Raw genomic sequence first — 21,608 nt, 5'->3', positions numbered from 1 at the left:
TGGTGACCTTGGAGCCGCATGAAACTTTCTCTGGAGTTGGTGGAACCTGTACTGACCGCAAATCCTGAACTAACACTGCAACTAGAAGTAGCCGTGGGGTGTGCCTAACATACCCTAGACACCTCGACATAGCCGGAGGACTAAATACCCCTATAGATGGAAATAGGAATGCTACCTTGCCTCAGAGCAGACCCCCAAAGGATAGGCAGCCCCCCACGAATAATGACTGTGAGTAGGAGAAGAATAGACACACGCAGGTAGAAAACAGGATTTAGCAAAAGAGGCCACTCTAGCTAAATAGGAAAGGATAGGACAGATTACTAGGCGGTCAGTATTAAAACCCTTCCAAAAATATCCACAGCAGATAATACAAAAAGTTCCACAATCTAACTAAAGACATGGAATGTATATCTGCCACTCCAGAGAATCCAACAAGACTGAGAAAATACTGACACAATCTAAGCTGGACAAGAAAACACAAGGAATAGCACTGAATTGTGAAGCACACAGCATGTGTGCCACAGGAAAAAAAAAAACCAGACACTTATCTTTGCTGATTTGGCAGAAAGGCAGGAGGAACCAGGCAGAGGTCCTACACCTCCCAACAAAAATTGACAACTGGCAAGGACTAATGAATCCTGCACGCATAAATACCCCAGTCAGAACTGCAATCAGCAGATACACCTGACCAGGACTGCAACTCAGGGGCAACTGCATTACCACCTACAACCACCGGAGGGAGCCCAAAAGCAGAATTCACAACAGTACCCCCCCTTGAGGAGGGGTCACCGAACCCTCACCAGAGCCCCCAGGCTGATCAGGACGAGCCAGATGAAAAGCATGAACCAAATAAGCAGCATGGACATCAGAAGCAAAAACCCAAGAATTATCCTCCTGGCCATAACCCTTCCATTTGACAAGGTACTGAAGCCTCCGCCTCGAAAAACGAGAATCTAAAATCTTCTCAACCACATACTTCAACTCCCCATCAACCAAAACAGGGGCGGGAGGAGCAACAGAGGGAACAACGGGCACCACATATTTCCGCAATAAAGATCTATGGAAGACATTATGGATAGCAAAAGAGGCCAGAAGCGCCAATCGAAAAGACACCGGATTAATAATCTCAGAAATCCTATAAGGACCAATAAACCGAGGCTTAAACTTAGGGGAAGAGACCTTCATAGGAACATGACGGGAAGACAACCAAACCAAATCCCCAACCCGAAGCCGGGAACCAACACACCGACGACGGTTAGCAAAACGTTGAGCCTCGTCCTGAGACAACACCAAATTGTCCACCACATGAGCCCAAATCTGCTGCAACCTGTCAACCACAGAATCCACACCAGGACAGTCAGAAGGCTCAACCTGCCCAGAAGAAAAAAGAGGATGAAAACCAAAATTACAAAAAAAAAGGCGAAACCAAAGTAGCCGAACTAGCCCGATTATTAAGGGCAAACTCGGCCAATGGCAAAAAGGCCACCCAATCATCCTGATCGGCAGACACAAAGCATCTCAAATAAGTCTCCAAAGTCTGATTAGTTCGCTAGGTCTGGCCATTTGTCTGAGGATGAAATGCAGAAGAAATAGACAAATCAATGCCCAGCCTAGCACAAAAGGCCCACCAAAACCTAGAAACAAACTGGGAACCCCTGTCGGACACAATATTCTCCGGAATACCATGCAAACGAACCACATGCTGAAAAAACAACGGAACCAACTCTGAAGGGGAAGGCAATTTAGGCAAAGGCACCAAATGAACCATCTTAGAAAACCGGTCACAAACAACCCAGATAACCGAAATCCTCTGGGAAACCGGAAGATCAGAAATAAAATCCATAGAAATATGCATCCAGGGCCTCTTAGGGACCGGCAATGGCAAAAGTAACCCACTAGCACGGGAACAATAAGGCTTGGCCCGCGCACAAGTCCCACAGGACTGCACAAAAGAACGCACATCACGTGACAACGAAGGCCACCAAAAGGACCTACCAACCAAATCTCTGGTACCAAAAATACCAGGATAACCAGCCAACACAGAACAGTGAACCTCGGAAATCACTCTACTAGTCCATCTGTCAGGAACAAACAATTTCCCCACAGGACAGCGGTCAGGTCTGTCAGCCTGAAATTCCTGAAAAACCCTCCGTAAATCAGGGGAAATGGCAGAAAGGACCACCCCTTCTTTCAGAATGCCGACCGATTCAAGGACCTCAGGAGAATCAGGCAAAAAACTCCTAGAAAGGGCATCAGCCTTAATATTCTTAGAACCCGGAAGATACGAAACCACGAAATCAAAACGGGAAAAAAAACAAGGACCATCGAGCCTGTCTAGGACTCAGCCGTTTGGCAGACTCGAGGTAAGTTAAATTCTTATGATCCGTCAGGACCACAATACGGTGCTTGGCTCCCTCAAGCCAATGTCGCTACTCCTCAAACGCCCACTTCATAGCCAACCACTCCCGATTGCCGAAATCATAATTGCGTTCAGCAGACGAAAACTTGCGGGAGAAGAAGGTACACGGTTTCATCAAAGAACCAACAGAATCCCTCTGAGACAAAACGGCCCCTGCCCCAATCTCAGAAGCATCAATCTCAACCTGAAACGGAAGAGAAACATCTGGTTGGCGCAACACCGGAGCAGAAGTAAATCGGCATTTAAGCTCCTGAAAGGCAGAGACAGCCGCAGAGGACCAATTCGCCACATCAGCTCCTTTTTTCGTCAAATCAGTCAAGGGTTTAACCACGCTGGAGAAGTTAGCAATGAAACGGCGATAAAAATTTTCAAAACCTAAAAATTTCTGAAGGCTCTTCACGGATGTGGGTTGAATCCAATCATGAATGGCCTGAACCTTAACTGGATCCATCTCCATAGATGAGGGAGAAAAAATAAAGCCCAAAAAAGAAACCTTCTGCACCCCAAAGAGACACTTAGACCCCTTCACAAACAAAGCACGAAGTCACGAAGGATCTGAAATACCATCCTGACCTGTTCCACATGAGACTTCCAATCATCGGAAAAAATCAAAATATCATCCAAATATACAATCAAGAATTTATAAATATTAGTCCGGGAGATATCATGCATGAAGGATTGATAAACAGATGGAGCGTTAGTGAGCCCGAATGGCATCACAAGGTATTCAAAATGGCCTTCGGGCGTATTAAACGCAGTTTTCCATTCATCACCCTGCTTAATACGAACAAAATTATATGCCCCCCGAAGGTCAATCTTCGTAAACCAACTAGCCCCCTTAATCCTAGCAAACAAATCGGAAAGCAAAGGTAAAGGGTATTGAAACTTGACCGTGATCTTATTCAAGAGGCGATAATCAATACAAGGTCTCAAGGAGCCATCCTTCTTAGCAACAAAAAAAACCCTGCTCCCAACGGTGAAGAAGATGGCCGAATATGCCCTTTCTCCAAAGACTCCTTAACATAACTCCACATGGCGGTATGTTCAGGCACAGACAGGTTGAAAAGTCGGCCCTTAGGAAACTTACTGCCTGGAATCAAGTCAATCGCACAATCACAGTCCCTGTGCGGTGGAAGGGAACTGGACTTGGGCTCATCAAATACATCCTGAAAATCAGACAAAAACTCTGGAATTTCAGAAGAGGAAGAAGAGGAGATTGACATCAAAGGAACATCATTATGAACCCCCTGACAACCCCAACTAGTCACAGACATAGATTTCCAATCCAACACAGGATTATGTACCTGCAACCACGGGAAACCCAGCACGATAACATCATGCAAATTATGCAACACCAGAAATCAACAATCTTCCTGATGGGCTGGCGCCATGTGCATGGTCACCTGTGTCCAAAACTGGGGCTTATTTTTAGCCAAAGGTGTAGCATCAATCCCCCTTAAAGGAATAGGGTTCTGCAAAGGCTGCAAGGGGAAACCACAACGCCTGGCAAACTCAAAATCCATTAAGTTAAAGGCGGCGCCTGAATCCACAAACGCCATGACAGAAAATGACAATGAGCAGATCAAGGACACCGATAACAGAAATTTACGTTGTACAGTACTGATAGTAAATGAACTAGCGATCCTTTTTGTCCGCTTAGGGCAGACTGAAATGACATGAGAAGCGTCGCCACAATGACTTTGCTCTAAGGACGACGCCACAGCGCGCACAGTTTGACGCTCCCGCAAGCCCCGATCAATCTGAATGGCCAGAGACATAGAATCACTCAGACCGGAAGGCGTGGGAAACCCCACCATATCATCTTTAACGGATTCAGAAAGACCCTTTCTGAAAATTGCCACCAAAGCATCATCATTCCATTTAGTCAACACAGACCATTTTCTAAATTTCTGACAATACAATTCTGCCGCCTCTTGACCCTGAGACAGGGCCAACAAGGTTTTCTCCGCTTGATCCACAGAATTCGGTTCATCATATAATAATCCTAAAGCCTGAAAAAAAGAATCTACATTAAGCAAGGCCGGATTCCCAGATTCCAGGGAAAATGCCCAATCCTGAGGATCGCCACGCAGCAGGGAGATGACAGTTTTAACCTGCTGAATGGAGTCACCGGAGGATCGCGGACTCAGAGCAAAAAACAGTTTACAATTGTTTTTAAAACCCAAAAATTTGGACCTGTCACCAAAAAACAAATCAGGAGTCGGAATCTTCGGCTCTAAAGCAGGAGTCTGAACAATATAATCAGAAATACCCTGTACCATAGCAGCAAGCTGGTCTACACGAGAAGATAATTCCTGAACATCCATGCTGGCACAAGACTCCTCAGCCACCCATAAATAAAGAGGGAAGAACAGACTGCAGAAAAAAAAATGGCTCAACACCTTTCTTCCCTTCTTCTGAGATGCATTTAACTCATTATTGGCCAGTTGTACTGTTATGATCTGGTGACCTTGGAGCCGCATGAAAATTTCTCTGGAGTCGGTGGAACCTGTACTGACCGTAAATCCTGAACTAACACCGCAACTAGAAGTAGCCGTGGGGTGTGCCTAACATACCCTAGACACCTCGACATAGCCGGAGGACTAAATACCCCTATAGATGGAAATAGGAATGCTACCTTGCCTCAGAGCAGACCCCCAAAGGATAGGCAGCCCCCCACGAATAATGACTGTGAGTAGGAGAAGAATAGACACGCAGGTAGAAAACAGGATTTAGCAAAAGAGGCCACTCTAGCTAAATAGGAAAGGATAGGACAGATTACTAGGCGGTCAGTATTAAAACCCTTCCAAAAATATCCACAGCAGATAATACAAAAAGTTCCACAATCTAACTAAAGACATGGAATTTATATCTGCCACTCCAGAGAATCCAACAAGACTGAGAAAATACTGACACAATCTAAGCTGGACAAGAAAACACAAGGAATAGCACTGAATTGTGAAGCACACAGCATGTGTGCCACAGGAAAAAAAAAAAACCAGACACTTATCTTTGCTGATTTGGCAGAAAGGCAGGAGGAACCAGGCAGAGGTCCTACACCTCCCAACAACAATTGACAACTGGCAAGGACTAATGAATCCTGCACGCATAAATGCCCCAGTCAGAACTGCAATCAGCAGATACACCTGACCAGGACTGCAACTCAGGGGCAACTGCATTACCACTTACAACCACCGGAAGGAGCCCAAAAGCAGAATTCACAACAGCGGGCATCACGTTGCATTTGCAGAGCCCCTGATCTGCCTAAACAGTAGAAACCCCCCACAAGTGACCCCATTTTGAAAACTAGATCCCTAAGGAACTTATCCAGATGTATGGTGAGCACTTTGAACCCCCAAGTGCTTCACAGAAATTTATAACGCAGAGCCGTGAAAATAAAAATCATTTTTCTTTCCTCAAAAATTGTTTTGGCAAGCAATTTTTTATTTTCGCAAGGGTAACAGGAGAAATTGGACCCCAATATTTGTTGCCCAGTTTGTCCTGAGTATGCTGGTACCCCATATGTGGGAGTAAACCACTGTTTGGGCACACGTCAGGGCTCGGAAGGGAGGGAGCACCATTTGACTTTTTAACGCAAGATTGGCTGGAATCAATGGTGGCGCCATGTTGCGTTTGGAGACCCCTGATGTGCCTAAACAGTGGAAACCCCTCAATTCTAACTCCAACACTAACCCCAACACACCTCTAACCCTAATCCCAACTCTAGCCATAACACTAATCACAACCCTAACTCCAACACACCCCTAACCACAACCCTAACCCCGACACACCTCTAACCCTAGTCCCTAACCCTAATCCCAACCCTAATCCCAACCCTAACCACACCCCTAACATTACCCTAACTACAAGCCTAATCTTAACCCTATTTCCAACCCTAGCCCTAATTACAACCCTAACTCTAATTCCAACCCTAACCCTAAGGCTATGTGCCCACGTTGCGGATTCGTGTGAGATTTTTCCGCACCATTTTTTATAATGTCTGTGTAGAGAAAATGGAGAAGCATTTGGTCATAGATATATTAACTAATATATGTGAACTGAAAAGCTCACACACTTCAGGAGAAAGAAGTGTGTTTTACTGAGAAACGCGTACATAATTAAACCGCAGAACTGCAGCTCCTTGCATACAGATTCCTATTATTCTTCGGCAGCATAGATTAGTCCACAACATTTATTCCTTTCCTCATGAATCTCGTCTGACGACCCCTGGATCTGCAGTAGCCGATTGCCTACACAACTTTATAAGGTTAGCACGTCCAGTTCTTTATAATTCATTTACTGTCCAATATGACCCTATTTGAGCTTGTTGCCCCAGCTTCCCAACAATCAGGGCTGTGGAGTCGGTAAGCCAAACCTCTGACTCCTCAATTCCCATGACACTGACTCCGACTCACTCATACATGGCTCATGTTTAAGTTATAAATTTACTATAATAAAATGGTAACATCAGTCTTTTAATCTTTATTATGATACAATAATCAAGCAATTTAGATAGAGCATAACATATATTTATTGGAATACAACTTTAGAACAAAAAAAAACTTTGCATATTTACAATGTATTATTCACTCTGCAGTAAGTGGAAAAAAACAGTTTTCAACAAAAACATACTGAATAGTATTTGTGCAGTCTATGAATTTGTTCTGAGAAATAGTATCGCCTCCATCAGATGCTCCTTCATAGATGGCCTCAAATCTGACCTAATTATTTTATGGCTAGAGAACATCCTCTCTACCCTAACTTGGGTTGGTGGCAAAGCAGTAACGACATGGGCAACATCTCTAACAATTTCAGGGTATAAAGGAATTGCCTCGTTTACAGTCAGTTTTGATGAATGATTGAACTCTTATATTTCTTTGACAGCAAGTGAAAAATTTTGCTGAAATATGGTCAATCTGTTTTCGATGGGAGTGGAATCTTTTTCCCTGCAGCAACGCTTTGCCTGCTCCATGTCGTCCAAATACTTGTCGAAATCAAACTCCTCATCTGATGAGGATGAGGAAACGGCAGCAGCAACACTGGCAGTACCCAATTCCTCTTGCTCTTGGCCGTCCTGTAGCCCACTCATCCTAACTGCTACCTCAATCAAAGCTTCTTTTCCATTAGTAAGCTGTTCATCATACAGCAATATACGATGACTCGGGTCCACATAAACAGCTGCCAGAAGAATTTTATTTTCTAATAGCAGTGTCTCTCTCCGTTTCATTGATGCAGCAATGCCATCTGCGATTAAACCTCCTCTTTGGGACAGGCAAAACAACAAGTTCTTCCACTCCTTTATAAAAATACCAGGAGTTAAATCCTCAGCTTGTAACTGTTTTGTCACTGTAAATGGGTGATGAAGCAATTCCTTCAATTAAGCCACCTGTGTCCATTGACCTTCAAGTAGTGTTACCTGAGGGTTGGCCATATCTAGAAGGAAGGGTTTCAGCTCAAGCAATCGCTCAATCATTAAATAGGTGCTGCCCCACCGAGAGGCTTGATCCACAATTGCCCCTTTTCCAGCACGTCTCTTCAAGATGGAATCAATTTTAGGGGTTCTGGCAGCAATTTCCTCACTTTGCTAATCAGATTCCCGGCATATCCCTCTTGCAGACTATCTCTTATTGCCAGCTGCAGCGTGTGCACAACACAGCGCATGCGACGAATAGTAAAGAGGTGTGAAGCAGCTTCAACAAGATCATCTAATTGTAAAGAATCATTTTGCTGTTCTTCTGTAGTAATATCTGTTTGTTCCTCCATTATGGGAACAGGTCTGTGGCCTTCCATCTCCAACATACTGAATGTGAAATATTCTTCTAACTGCTGTTTACCTTCATTATTCTCATTCATCAGTTTAATTGTACTTATCATGATTGAAGCATTTTCAGTTACAATAGCAAGAACCTGTTCTTTTTTGAGTTCATAATCTTGCAGAACTTTTTCCTCAAAGGTCTGGAGAAACTGGCTGCTGTGATGAGCTTTAGTATTTTTTACTGCCAGTGTCTTAGTAACAATTTGTTTGATGTCACAAACATATCGAACATTGATGGCAAAATAGTTCATTCTGTGACATGTGCAGGCATCCATTTTAAGAAATACAAAGCGTCTCTTGAGAGCGTTTTAAGATCTTCCTTTTGGTTAAGGGCTTCTTCAGTCACTGATTTTCTAATACTTTCTCTTACCAGAGAAACACCAAGTTGCAATCCATTTCTCCATTAAGAGCTGTTAAAGCTGTTCGTGCAAACAATGATAATGGTACGTAGTCCTTCACAACAAGCTTGATGAGCTGTCTTTTAAACACATCTGCTGTCATTGTTACAAGATATTTTGTAAGTGACAAAGTTACTATAACTGACGTTTGAGATGCTCTTTCCTCCTCCTTTGCCTGGCGAGAAGTGCTGGTCTGTGGTTTTTGGGGCTGCTGTGATCTTTTTCAAGTCACAGCTTTGTAAACTGGGTGGCAGCGTTGTAAATGTCTTTTTAGATTGGAATCCCTTGAAGGAGCATTTTTACCACTGCCTGAGTATGCACTGATTTTGGCATCACAGCATTTGTTTTCATCTGGGTAATTTAAACATTTTGTGTGTCAGTGTATATTATTATCTTGAGTCACTGTGAAATGCTCAAATACAGCTGACTTCCTGAGATGCCTCTTAGACATTTTGTAATGATGTAAATTCGCTCTCAAAATAATTTTGTCCTGTAAAAAAAATAACATTTATTGTAATTCTTGCAAGAATAGGGAATCATGCACTGTATAATTTTGGAATTGAAATAAAACAATCTCTGCATAAATCAATAGGACAGATGATAAGTATAAAGTTTGTAAAATGTGTTGTTAAATAGCTCTATTCTGAACTTTCAATGCCAAGGCTTGTCTCAGGGTACAGCTCACTAAATGCTTCACATCATATTTCTTCACAGTCTATGAAGAGGCAAGGAGGAAGTGAGGGAGCATGTTTGTGATGAATCACATTCCAGAACACAAATATGTATGTATGTATGTATGTATATATATATATATATATGTGTGTGTATATATACAGTGCCTACAAGTAGTATTCAACCCCCTGCAGATTTAGCAGGTTTAATAAGATGCAAATAAGTTAGAGCCTTCAAACTTCAAACAAGAGCAGGATTTATTAACAGATGTATAAATCTTACAAACCAAAAAGTTTTGTTGCTCAGTTAAATTTTTATAAATTTTAAACATAAAAGTGTGGGTCAATTATTATTCAACCCCTAGGTTTAATATTTTGTGGAATAACCTTTGTTTGCAATTACAGCTAATAATCGTCTTTTATAAGACCTGATCAGGCCGGCACAGGTCTCTGGAGTTATCTTGGCCCACTCCTCCATGCAGATCTTCTCCAAGTTATCTAGGTTCTTTGGGTGTCTCATGTGGACTTTAATCTTGAGCTCCTTCCACAAGTTTTCAATTGGGTTAAGGTCAGGAGACTGACTAGGCCACTGCAACACCTTGATTTTTTGCCTCTTGAACCAGGCCTTGGTTTTCTTGGCTGTGTGCTTTGGGTCGTTGTCTTGTTGGAAGATGAAATGACGACCCATCTTAAGATCCTTGATGGAGGAGCGGAGGTTCTTGGCCAAAATCTCCAGGTAGGCCATGCTATCCATCTTCCCATGGATGCGGACCAGATGGCCAGGCCCCTTGGCTGAGAAACAGCCCCACAGCATGATGCTGCCACCACCATGCTTGACTGTAGGGATGGTATTCTTGGGGTTGTATGCAGTGCCATCCAGTCTCCAAACGTCACGTGTGTGGTTGGCACCAAAGATCTCGATCTTGGTCTCATCAGACCAGAGAACCTTGAACCAGTCAGTCTCAGAGTCCTCCAAGTGATCATGAGCAAACTGTAGACGAGCCTTGACATGATGCTTTGAAAGTAAAGGTACCTTACGGGCTCGTCTGGAACGGAGACCATTGCGGTGGAGTACGTTACTTATGGTATTGACTGAAACCAATGTCCCCACTGCCATGAGATCTTCCCGGAGCTCCTTCCTTGTTGTCCTTGGGTTAGCCTTGACACTTCGGACAAGCCTGGCCTCGGCACGGGAGGAAACTTTCAAAGGCTGTCCAGGCCATGGAAGGCTAACAGTAGTTCCATAAGCCTTCCACTTCCGGATGATGCTCCCAACAGTGGAGACAGGTAGGCCCAACTCCTTGGAAAGGGTTTTGTACCCCTTGCCAGCCTTGTGACCCTCCACGATCTTGTCTCTGATGGCCTTGGAATGCTCCTTTGTCTTTCCCATGTTGACCATGTATGAGTGCTGTTCACAAGTTTGGGGAGGGTCTTAAATAGTCAGAAAAGGCTGGAAAAAGAGATAATTAATCCAAACATGTGAAGCTCATTGTTTTTTGTGCCTGAACTACTTCTTAATACTTTAGGGGAACCAAACAGAATTCTGGGGGGTTGAGGGGTTGAATAATAAATGACCCTCTGAAAAAACTTTTCCCAATTTAAAAAACAAACAAACAAAGAAATAACATTCTTTTTTGCTGCAGTGCATTTCACACTTCCAGGCTGATCTACAGTCCAAATGTCACAATGCCAAGTTAATTCCAAATGTGTAAACCTGCTAAATCTGCAGGGGGTTGAATACTACTTGTAGGCACTGTATATATATATATATATATATATATATATATATATATATATATATATATATATATATATATATATAGTATATAATTGCCTAGAATACTACTTCCTGCAATTTGTGCCAACTTCCGTGGCTTTGTCCGGAGCTAATGTCCTGAGATAATGTCCGGAGCTAATGTCCGGAGATAAGTGACGTCACCAGTGTCCTACACCTAGGCAGAGCACAGGGGCCCCAGGCAGCATATGGGGCCCCAGGCAGAGCACAGGGGCCCCAGGCAGCGTATGGGGCCCCAGGCAGAGCACAGTGGTCCCAGGCAGAGCACAGGGGCCCCAGGCAGCCTATGGGGCCCCAGGCAGAGCACAGTGGCCCCAGGCAGAGCACAGGGGCCCCAGGCAGCGTATGGGGCCCCAGGCAGAGCACAGTGGTCCCAGGCAGAGCACAGGGGCCCCAGGCAGCCTATGGGGCCCCAGGCAGAGCACAGTGGCCCCAGGCAGAGCACAGGGGCCCCAGGCAGCATATGGGGCCCCAGGCAGAGCACAGGGGCCCCAGGCAGCATATGGGGCCCCAGGCAGAGCACAGTGGCCCAGGGCAGAGCACAGTGGCCCCAGGCAGAGCACAGGGGCCCCAGGCAGAGCACAGGGGCCCCAGGCAGAGCACAGGGGCCCCAGGCAGAGCACAGGGGCCCCAGGGAGCACAGGGGCCCCAGGCAGCATATGGGGCCCCAGGCAGAGCACAGGGGCCCCAGGCAGCATATGGGGCCCCAGGCAGAGCACAGGGGCCCCAGGCAGAGCACAGGGGCCCCAGGCAGCATATGGGGCCCCAGGCAGAGCACAGGGGCCCCAGGCAGCATATGGGGCCCCTGGCAGAGCACAGTGGCCCCAGGCAGCATATGGGGCCCCAGGCAGAGCACAGTGGCCCCAGGCAGAGCACAGGGGCCCCAGGCAGCATATGGGGCCCCAGGCAGAGCACAGGGGCCCCAGGCAGCATATGGGGCCCCAGGCAGAGCACAGTGGTCCCAGGCAGAGCACAGGGGCCCCAGGCAGCTTATGGGGCCCCAGGCAGAGCACAGTGGCCCCAGGCAGAACATGGGGCCCCAGGCAGAGCACAGGGGCCCCAGGCAGAACATGGGGCCCCAGGCAGAGCACAGGGGCCCCAGGCAGAGCACAGGGGCCCCAGGCAGCATATGGGGCCCCAGGCAGAGCACAGGGGCCCCAGGCAGCATATGGGGCCCCAGACAGAGCACAGTGGCCCCAGGCAGCATATGGGGCCCCAGGCAGAGCACAGTGGCCCCAGGCAGAGCACAGGGGCCCCAGGCAGCATATGGGGCCCCAGGCAGAGCACAGTGGTCCCAGGCAGAGCACAGGGGCCCCAGGCAGCTTATGGGGCCCCAGGCAGAGCACAGTGGCCCCAGGCAGAACATGGGGCCCCAGGCAGAGCACAGTGGCCCCAGGCAGAGCACAGTGGCCCCAGGCAGAACATGGGGCCCCAGGCAGAGCACAGGGGCCCCAGGCAGAGCACAGGGGCCCCAGGCAGCATATGGGGCCCCAGGCAGAGCACAGGGGCCCCAGGCAGCATATGGGGCCCCAGGCAGAGCACAGTGGCCCCAGGCAGAGCACACACCAAATCGGAGGCCGAGGGGCCCCGCCAACCAAATCGGAGGCCGAGGGGCCCCGCCAACCAAATCGGAGGCCGAGCGGCCCCGCCCACCAAAGCGGAGGCCGAGGGGCCCGGCCCCGCCCACCAAAGCGGAGGCCGAGGGGCCCCGACCACCACATCGGAGGCCGAGGGGCCCCGACCACCACATCGGAGGCCGAGGGGCCCCGCCCACCAAATCGGAGGCCGAGGGGCCCCGCCCACCAAATCGGAGGCCGAGGGGCCCCGCCCACCAAATCGGAGGCCGAGGGGCCCCGCCCACCAAATCGGAGGCCGAGGGGCCCCGCCCACCAAATCGGAGGCCGAGGGGCCCCGCCCACCAAATCGGAGGCCGAGGGGCCCCGCCCACCAAATCGGAGGCCGAGGGGCCCCGCCCACCAAATCGGAGGCCGGGGGTCCTCGCCCTCCAAATCGGAGGCCGAGGGGCCCCGCCCACCACATCGGAGGACGAGGGGCCCCACCAACCAAATCGGAGGCCGAGGAGCCCCGCCCACCAAAAGTAAGTGCGGCCCCAAAAGTAAGTGCGCCCCCGGGTGCAAAAGTAAGTGCGCCCCCGGGTGCAAAAGTAAGTGCGCCCCCGGGTGCAAAAGTAAGTGCGCCCCCGGGTGCAAAAGTAAGTGCGCCCCCGGGTGCAAAAGTAAGTGCGCCCCCGGGTGCAAAAGTAAGTGCGCCCCCGGGTGCAAAAGTAAGTGCGCCCCCGGGTGCAAAAGTAAGTGCGCCCCCGGGTGCAAAAGTAAGTGCGCCCCCGGGTGCAAAAGTAAGTGCGCCCCCGGGTGCAAAAGTAAGTGCGCCCCCGGGTGCAAAAGTAAGTGCGCCCCCGGGTGCAAAAGTAAGTGCGCCCCCGGGTGCAAAAGTAAGTGCGCCCCCGGGTGCAAAAGTAAGTGCGCCCCCGGGTGCAAAAGTAAGCGCGCCCCCGGCCCCGGGTGCAAAAGTAAGCGCGCCCCCCAGTCCCGTGTGTGAAAAGTGCTGCTGTAAAGCTGGTAGCGCTGTTCAAGCACCATGTATTTCCTTCAGGAAATGCCCATCTAATATATAATTGCCTAGAATACTACTTCCTGCAATTTGTGCCAAGAAAGAACATACCAATATACATAGTTATTGATACATATTATTTATTATTTACATTATTGTTCTTAAGCAAAGAACCGTTGTTGTGGCATTTGCCACAACACGCAAAGTTGTTGTCTGATGTCTTTCATCACTCCCCTCATAAGCATGTTCATGGATCCTGTGTAACTGTACCTTAAATAACAAGAATTGTCAAGAGCTGGTGAGTGCAGCCATTTTTTGTTCTTTCTTACTATTATTTATTAATTGTATTATTCTTACATTTGAATAAATAAAGTATATATGGATTCTAGACTCACGATTCTTTAGAATCGGGCTGCCATCTAGTGTATATATATATATATATATATATATATATACAGTGCCTACAAGTAGTATTCAACCCCCTGCAGATTTAGCAGGTTTACACATTTGGAATTAACTTGGCATTGTGACATTTGGACTCTAGATCAGCCTGGAAGTGTGAAATGCACTGCAGCAAAAAAGAATGTTATTTCTTTGTTTATTTTTTTTTTAAATTGTGAAAAGTCTTTTCAGAGGGTCATTTATTATTCAACCCCTCAACCCACCAGAATTCTGTTTGGTTCCCCTAAAGTATTAAGAAGTAGTTCAGGCACAAAGAACAATGAGCCTCACATGTTTGGATTAATTATCTCTTTTTCCAGCCTTTTCTGACTATTTAAGACCCTCCCCAAACTTGTGAACAGCACTCATACATGGTCAACATGGGGAAGACAAAGGAGCATTCCAAGGCCATCAGAGACAAGATCGTGGAGGGTCACAAGGCTGGCAAGGGGTACAAAACCCTTTCCAAGGAGTTGGGCCTACCTGTCTCCACTGTTGGGAGCATCATCCGGAAGTGGAAGGCTTATGGAACTACTGTTAGCCTTCCATGGTCTGGACAGCCTTTGAAAGTTTCCTCCCGTGCCGAGGCCAAGCTTGTCCGAAGAGACAAGGCTAACCCAAGGACAACAAGGAAGGAGCTCCGGGAAGATCTCATGGCAGTGGGGACATTGGTTTCAGTCAATACCATAAGTAACGTACTCCACCGCAATGGTCTCCGTTCCAGACGAGCCCGTAAGGTACCTTTACTTTCAAAGCGTCATGTCAAGGCTCGTCTACAGTTTGCTCATGATCACTTGGAGGACTCTGAGACTGACTGGTTCAAGGTTCTCTGGTCTGATGAGACCAAGATCGAGATCTTTGGTGCCAACCACACACGTGACGTTTGGAGACTGGATGGCACTGCATACGACCCCAAGAATACCATCCCTACAGTCAAGCATGGTGGTGGCAGCATCATGCTGTGGGGCTGTTTCTCAGCCAAGGGGCCTGGCCATCTGGTCCGCATCCATGGGAAGATGGATAGCACGGCCTACCTGGAGATTTTGGCCAAGAACCTCCGCTCCTCCATCAAGGATCTTAAGATGGGTCGTCATTTCATTTTCCAACAAGACAACGACCCAAAGCACACAGCCAAGAAAACCAAGGACTGGTTCAAGAGGCAAAAAATCAAGGTGTTGCAGTGGACTAGTCAGTCTCCTGACCTTAACTCAATTGAAAACTTGTGGAAGGAGCTCAAGATTAAAGTCCACATGAGACACCCAAAGAACCTAGATAACTTGGAGAAGATCTGCATGGAGGAGTGGGCCAAGATACCTCCAGAGACCTGTGCCGGCCTGATCAGGTCTTATAAAAGACGATTATTAGCTGTAATTGCAAACAAAGGTTATTCCACAAAATATTAAACCTAGGGGTTGAATAATAATTGACCCACACTTTTATGTTTAAAATTTATAAAAATTTAACTGAGCAACAAAACTTTTTGGTTTGTAAGATTTATGCATCTGTTAATAAATCCTGCTCTTGTTTGAAGTTTGAAGGCTCTAACTTATTTGCATCTTATTAAACCTGCTAAATCTGCAGGGGGTTGAATACTACTTGTAGGCACTGTATATATATATATATATATATATATATATATATATATATCCTCATCGATCCTGTTACTGTATTTCCGAATTTGAGATGTTAGAAAACATTTTTTCCCCTTATATTCTGTGTATAGTGTATATAAGTCATCAGAGCAGGTAATTTCTCCAAACATGAGCTAAGAGGAAAAACAAACTAAAACATCAAGCATACAGAGACAATATATACTGGACTATTGATTTATGCACAGTTTATTAAAAGTTTAGATATGCTTGAGGCTATGTGCACACGTTCAGGTTTTTTCGCGTTTTTTTTTTCGCAATAAAAACACTATAAAATCTCATTAAAAACGCATACATTATGCATCCCATCATTTAGAATGCATTCTCCATGTTTTGTGCACATGGTGCGTTTTTTTTTCCGCGAAAAAAACGCATCGCGGTAAAAAAAAAGCAGCATGTTCATTAATTTTGCGGATTTTCCACGTTTTTCCCACAATTCTATACATTTGTAAAAAAAAACGCACAAAAAACACATGAAAAAAACGCATGCGGTTTTTTTGTCAGGAAAATTTCTGCAAGAAATTCTGACGTGTGCACATACCCTTAGGAAGTACATACCTTCTTTAATCCTGCTTTCCTGTTCACTCCAGAAATTCTGAGATGAATGTAGGCTTTCTTCCCTATGTGTTTATTTTTTCTCCTTATCTGTAGAGGAGGAGCTTCGCTACTTATCATGAACATAAACTGCAGCACAGATTCATCTCAGCTAAAAGTTTAGACCTTAGATCAGGAATAGGACAGACATTTATAGGACATTTCATAACTTTCCCAAATTCTTATGAAAAAAATATTCCCCACAAACTACATTAAAATACTGTACCCAATTTATTATATATTGTTGGAGTTGGTCCTTTATACCAACTCCGACTCCACCTAAATGGGCTCCGACTTCACGACTCCGACTCCACAGCCCTGCCTACAATCACCTGGAATGATGTTGGGGATGGTGCTAGACTAGTCTTGTCTCTATGATTCCCAGACGGATCTTCTAACCATATTTTCTCTGGAACGTTTCAGAAAAAAATACACGTGGCTGCAAATTTGAGAACATCTAGCTCTGTTATTTTTCCTCATTTTTTTTTTTTTTTTTAAACTTTGTTTTTTTATTGAATGCAAAAAATTTTCATACATACATATATCAATGCAGGTAATGTTTGAGGGATATATATCAAAACATCAGCAATAGAGATTGCATTGGTACACAGAACAGTAGATCAAGACAAACACGAAAACCGGGGGTGGGAAAAAAGAGAGGGGGGGAGGGGAGCATATCAGAAACGAGTATAGTGTTTATCCATCAGACATTAAGCATATTCATCCAACTTTAAGTTCAGGACCCACCGACCCCAAAGTACACCCCAAACACCTAGAAATGCCTCTCCGCAGCTGTTCACCCAGAAATATCATTGTACAGGTGTCTCCCCCAGTAGTAGCTGCTCCTGGTACCAGATCTTCAGCTGAAAACAGGTCTTAATATCGCTCTGGATACATTGTGGGAGCAGAGAGATGAAGCTTTTCCAACTTTTGAAAAAGGCCTGCATCCTTCCCTCTTTATGTAAAGAGGCCTCAACCCATTCCATCTGAAGCAAAAACGATAGTTTCTCTAGAAAGATTTTGAAAGGAGTGGCATGGTCGTGGTCCATGTCTGTAAAATGGCCTTAGCACTGCCTGCCACCACCAAATGCAGTAGTTTACGGGCCCCTGGAGAGCAGGTGTAGTTATCTGGTTTTAAATATCCAAATATGACCCATAAGGGTTCGTCTGGAACAAAGTTTGTCAGATATGTAACAGTGTATCGCCATACTCTTTCCCAAAATGGTCTAATGACCGGGCATGCCCACAAGCAATGAAACAGGTTGGCCTCTGGGGAATAGCATTTAAAACATTTGGAAGTTGTGTACAGCCCCATTCTATGACCCTTTTGCGGAGTCACGTAGGAGCCATGACAGATTTTCAGTCTCATTTCTAGGAAACGAGCTGAAGGGAGGAGTTAGGCTTGGTGTAGAGCTTTCAAAATAGTGTTGCAGGACAAGCTGGAATCTTCGATCTGCCATTTTGATAGCGGAAATCAGAATTGTTCATAGTCCTGGCCTGCATGGATGAATTTGTAATTAGTGGCTATTCGACCAGATGGGGAATTAGATCTAGTGAACCGTCTAAGCACGGATGGTCTCCATTCATGTTCAGAAAGATGTGTTAGTACTTTTGTTACATAGCTTTTACCTTGCAAGTATTGGAAGGGAGGGAATATGGCGGTGGGATATTTACATTTCAACTCCTCTATTGAGTATATCGTTTGTTCCTCGGGGTGGACGAAGTGCTTAATAGATGTTATACCTTAGGAGTACCATTGATAGAGATGGGGTGAGATTGCCCATCCTGAAAGTGGGGTTACCAATAAGTGAAAAAAGAAGAGACATCGAGGGAGAGAGCTGGAAGTGTCGACGTAATTTCTGCCATGCCCTCCATGTAGACATTAGAAGTGGGTTAGCTCGCACCTCAGTCGGCAATTCAGTATAAGGGAGATATAGGAGGGCAGAGAGAGCAAGTCCCGGGGTAAGATGGCCTTCCAGGTCATATTGAGCATAGTAAGACATTCCTCTCAGTCAGTCCATTTTCCTCATTTTTACATGTCATTATATCACTTTTGGTATTTTGGCAATTTAACATCGCATGTGATACAAAGCTCATTAAAGGGTTATTCCTAATAATTCAAGTTATCACTATCCACAAGCCATTGTTTCCCAATGTGTTGAACTGTCTGTCATTGATCACAAATCACACATGACCCACTTGCCATAGACTTCAATGCAAGTCGTATGCGACTTATCTTTGATTAAGCCATTTTTTTTACAGCCTAATCAAAACCCTAATTGTCACATGACAGCAAGTCATAAACAAGTTTCACTAATGGTTTGGGTCGCACTGAACATGTTGCCGTGTAGCCAAAGCCTTTAGGGAACAATTACTAGATGGAAATGAGTATGTGCTACAAAAAATGGCCCTTTACCTAGAAAGAACAGTGTGAAGTGACAGACAGCCATAGGAACCACACCTTGTGTACATACCGTCTTCTCGCCTGTGAATAGCCTACGTGCAGGAGATGTCTGCCAGCCCGTGTTCTTATTACGCTTGTATGCAAGGAAAAGTTCCCCACGTACACCTGCTTCATAGGATCTGTGACCCCACTGTTTACGCATACACCATAGCTTCCATGGAACAGATGGGTTTACTGGACTCATGGCGTATTGTATTAATTGTATGGATGCCCTTATAGCTGCTGGCCCTCAGTACTTTTAAAGCAACGATGAAAGCCAGCATTCCCAGAAGAGCAACTGTAGATCTGAAGCCTCTGTCAATCCAGCTCTAGCTCCTGCTCAGCACCGCCTCCTGCTTGACTGACAGCTCCTCTGCCTGAAGTCATAGAGGCTATTGGTCAAGCAGGAGGCAGTGGCACTGGGAAGGAAATAGAGCTGGAGTGACAGAGGCTTCAAATCTACTAATAGTTCTTCAGCCTCATATCAATTAAAATGCTGATTTCTCAGTAGTGGAGGAAGGGACTGACCATGTAAAGGTATTGCTGGGCTTGTCTTTGAAAGAGATACATGTGCATATAAATAGTTTTGGGGTGAAATCCTGCTGACAGATTCCCTTTAAAAGACAAACCCTGTTTATTTTTTAGGACCACACTTTGCAGTGTTATCAATTTATCAAGATGAGAACTGTCTCTTTAAAGCTAATGAATAAGTAATGTAAAAACAATTTGTATCAATTAAGGAAATTTCCATGGGCTGTGAAGAAAAAAAAAAGCCAGATATTCTAATAAAACCAATTAAAAAGTGTTAAAATAAACTGTCCCACGGTTGAGATGTAAGCCACCAATACAGCCCTCGACTTTCTCCAGCGATCCTGTAGAGAATGAATGGAGCAGGGGTCGATCATGAGCACTTCCGCTTCGTTCATACAGGGTACATAAGTGCCTCATTCCGGCCATTGGTATGAGTGACAGTGATTGAATCCCCACGAACCTAGTAAGTTTCACCTATTCTGTGAAAAGTGACAACTTGTTGTTACCAGAATACCACTTTAAGAATTATAATAATAATAGTAATACTGACGACATTTGTGTATGGTGCATGTTCACATTAGTGATTGTTACTTCTTTGTTTTGTAGATAACTATACTTAGAGATGGCTTTCTTTGGAGTGGTAGCCTCTGGTGCCCAAGTCCAGCAGTGTGCTCACTTACTCAGAGCTGGAATGCAGAGTAGCTCCTGTCGTAGCCTACACATGACCACCAGATATGCGGCCAAGGAGTACTATGATGTAGTTGTCGTTGGAGGAGGTGCTGGCGGGATCACCATGAGTGCTCGTATGAAGAGAAAAGTTGGAGCTGGAAAAGTTGCTGTCATTGAACCAAGTGAGGTACTGGGACTCTGTGCTAATTCAGTACAGGCTTCTATTTCTGCCATGAAGCAGAATGATGTGCACAATCACTCACAGTTTTACCTTGTTTAGGTTCACTACTACCAGCCCATGTGGACGCTTGTTGGCGGTGGAGCAAAGCAGCTGGCCAGCTCGGCAAGATCTACTTCAAGCTTAATCCCATCTGGTGTCAAATGGATCAAATCAGAAGTCAAAGGGTTCGATCCTGAGAAAAACTGTATCCGTATCGATGACGGAAAAGAGGTGAATATAATGTTCTGAACAAAGAATGAATTTACCACCTTTGTGGACATTTTTTTTTCTTTATTTAAATGCACGTATTTTGGGCCAAAAATCCTTTTTGCAATTAGGGTTCATGAAAACAGTTTCACCATTTGGCTTTTACATACTTTGTTTCCTGCACATTCAACTTTAATCTAGGTTGTGGTCATAAATCAGCTGAAAGGTGCTCAGAAAAAGACAGATAAAGGACAGTTACAAACTCTTCATAGCGAACTGACTGACGGCTTCTCAGTTAACTCAGGGAGGAGTCTGGAGACTTAAGGTACCGTCACACTAAGCGACTTTGCAGCGAGAACGACAACGATCCGATCGCTGCAGCGTCGCTGTTTAGATCGCTGTAGAGATGTCAAACACAGCAGCTCCACAACGACGCAGGAGCGATCCTGTGACGTAACGGTGACGCACTTATCGTTCTTACAGGTCGTTAGCTCCATGTTTAACATTGCTGGCATCGTTGCTTTTGCTGTCAAACACGACGATACACGCCGATCTGACGACCAAATAAAGTTCTGAACTTTCAGCAACGACCAGCGATATCACAGCGGGATCCAGATCGCTGCTGCGTGTCAAACACAACGATATCGCTATCCAGAACGCTGCAACGTCACGGATCGTTGTCGTTCTCGCTGCAAAGTCGCTTAGTGTGACGGTACCTTTATTCTTCTCTTCACATTTGATCCCATCACAGAAGAAGTCTCCAGGCTCCTGTCTTCTTCTCATCCGACTACATGCACTATTGACCCCTTTCACACACATCTCCTCCAGTCTCTTTCTCCAGTCATCACTATTCACCTCACTACAATCTTTAATCTCTCCCTCCTCTGGCATTTTCCCCTCCTCCTCCAAACACTCTATCGTTACTCCATTATTAAAAAAACCTCTGCACAAATAACTACAGACCAGTCTCCAATCTCCCCTTCATCTCTAAATTATTGGAGCGCCTGATCTACTCCCGCCTTACCCGTTACCTCTCCACTCACTCCCTCCTAGACCCTTCACAGTCCGGTTTCCGCCCCCTACATTCGACAGAAACTGCACTCAAGGTGACCAATGACCTTCTGACAGCAAAATATAACGGTGACCCCTCTCTGCTCATTCTTCTCGACCTCTGCAGCTTTTGAC

General features: G+C 45.7%; 1 protein-coding gene across 2 annotated transcripts in view; it reads left to right on the top strand.

Annotated features, from left to right (window-relative positions):
* Window positions 1–21,608, top strand: part of SQOR (sulfide quinone oxidoreductase) — a 153,358-nt gene that overhangs the window by 87,251 nt on the left and 44,499 nt on the right. Inside the window, exons 1-4 of one of the 2 annotated variants that reach the window (XM_077263693.1) lie at window positions 8,663–8,677; window positions 9,347–9,414; window positions 19,934–20,183; window positions 20,277–20,447. In XM_077263693.1, coding sequence (XP_077119808.1) covers window positions 19,950–20,183; window positions 20,277–20,447 — 405 coding nt within the window. In that variant the 5' untranslated portion in view covers window positions 8,663–8,677; window positions 9,347–9,414; window positions 19,934–19,949. Of the gene's footprint in view, window positions 1–8,662; window positions 8,678–9,346; window positions 9,415–19,933; window positions 20,184–20,276; window positions 20,448–21,608 lie in introns of those variants that run through there. The other variant, XM_077263692.1, reaches the window with a different exon arrangement.

The sequence above is a fragment of the Ranitomeya variabilis genome, chromosome 5, assembly GCF_051348905.1.
Source record: "Ranitomeya variabilis isolate aRanVar5 chromosome 5, aRanVar5.hap1, whole genome shotgun sequence".
Classification (NCBI taxonomy): domain Eukaryota; kingdom Metazoa; phylum Chordata; class Amphibia; order Anura; family Dendrobatidae; genus Ranitomeya; species Ranitomeya variabilis.
Note: the sequence above shows the minus strand (reverse complement) of the source record. Positions and strands in the feature narration are given on the sequence as shown.